At 64.5% G+C, this 803-nt stretch overlaps 1 protein-coding gene across 1 annotated transcript in view; it reads right to left on the reverse strand.

Moving 5' to 3' along the window:
• Window positions 1–319: 319 nt before the first annotated feature.
• Window positions 320–803, reverse strand: part of LOC140472560 (high affinity nerve growth factor receptor-like) — an 87,385-nt gene continuing 86,901 nt past the window's right edge. The window contains exon 7 of the mRNA XM_072567503.1: window positions 320–592. Coding sequence (XP_072423604.1) covers window positions 320–592 — 273 coding nt within the window. The remainder of the gene's footprint in view (window positions 593–803) is intronic.

Raw genomic sequence — 803 nt, forward strand, 5'->3', positions numbered from 1 at the left:
CGGCCATCTGGCTCCGCCGCTCCACGGCACCGCTCACCAACGGACCCGCCCCTGACGGGCAGCTCGATCAGCCATTGGACGCTGAGCCCGCCTTTGGCAGTCATCACGCAGCTATGGAGCCGAGCCTGACGGGCAGCTGGTCTGACCAATCAGCAGTGAATCCATACGTGACAGACAGTGCGCCGCACCAATCGGTGCTGTCCGACGCCCTGATTGTCCGAACGTAGAGGCGGGATTGACGGGGAACCCAGTCGCCTGTCAAGGCGCCCGGGACATGGAGCGTCCTGGTAAGGGAGGGGGAGAGACGGGCCCTTGGGGGTTAATAAGGGGAGACGGTAGCGGCTGGAGACGGTGGTTTAAAGGAATCAGTGTGCTCCTGAGGAGATTTTGTCTCGTCTTCGCGTTCGTCCCTGTTTACTCCCACTGCCCTCCTCACAAGACGCTGTGGGTCATCTCCCATCGCCGGGCCGTTGGCCGTTAATCCACGACCGACCTGGGACGGGGCGGAGCCTCGATGGATGGGGGCGGAGTCTGAGTGACTGGTACGGGGCTGAGCCACTGGGGTTTGAGCACGCGGGGTGGGGGGCGGAGTCTGGATAATTAGGACGGGGGCGGGGTCTGAGTGAGGGGGCCCGCGTGTGTGGGGCGGAGTCTGGGTATCTGTGACGCGGTTTGAGTGCGGGGGGGCGGGGTTCTAAGCTTCTGTGGGCGGGGATATGAGCGTGTGAGGGCGGGGTCTGTGTGTCCTGGGGGCGGGGTCTGGTTGTCTGGGTTCGGGTATGGGAGGGTCTGTGTCTGGGGGC

The sequence above is a fragment of the Chiloscyllium punctatum genome, unplaced genomic scaffold (assembly GCF_047496795.1).
Source record: "Chiloscyllium punctatum isolate Juve2018m unplaced genomic scaffold, sChiPun1.3 scaffold_366, whole genome shotgun sequence".
NCBI classification, from domain to species: Eukaryota; Metazoa; Chordata; class Chondrichthyes; order Orectolobiformes; family Hemiscylliidae; genus Chiloscyllium; species Chiloscyllium punctatum.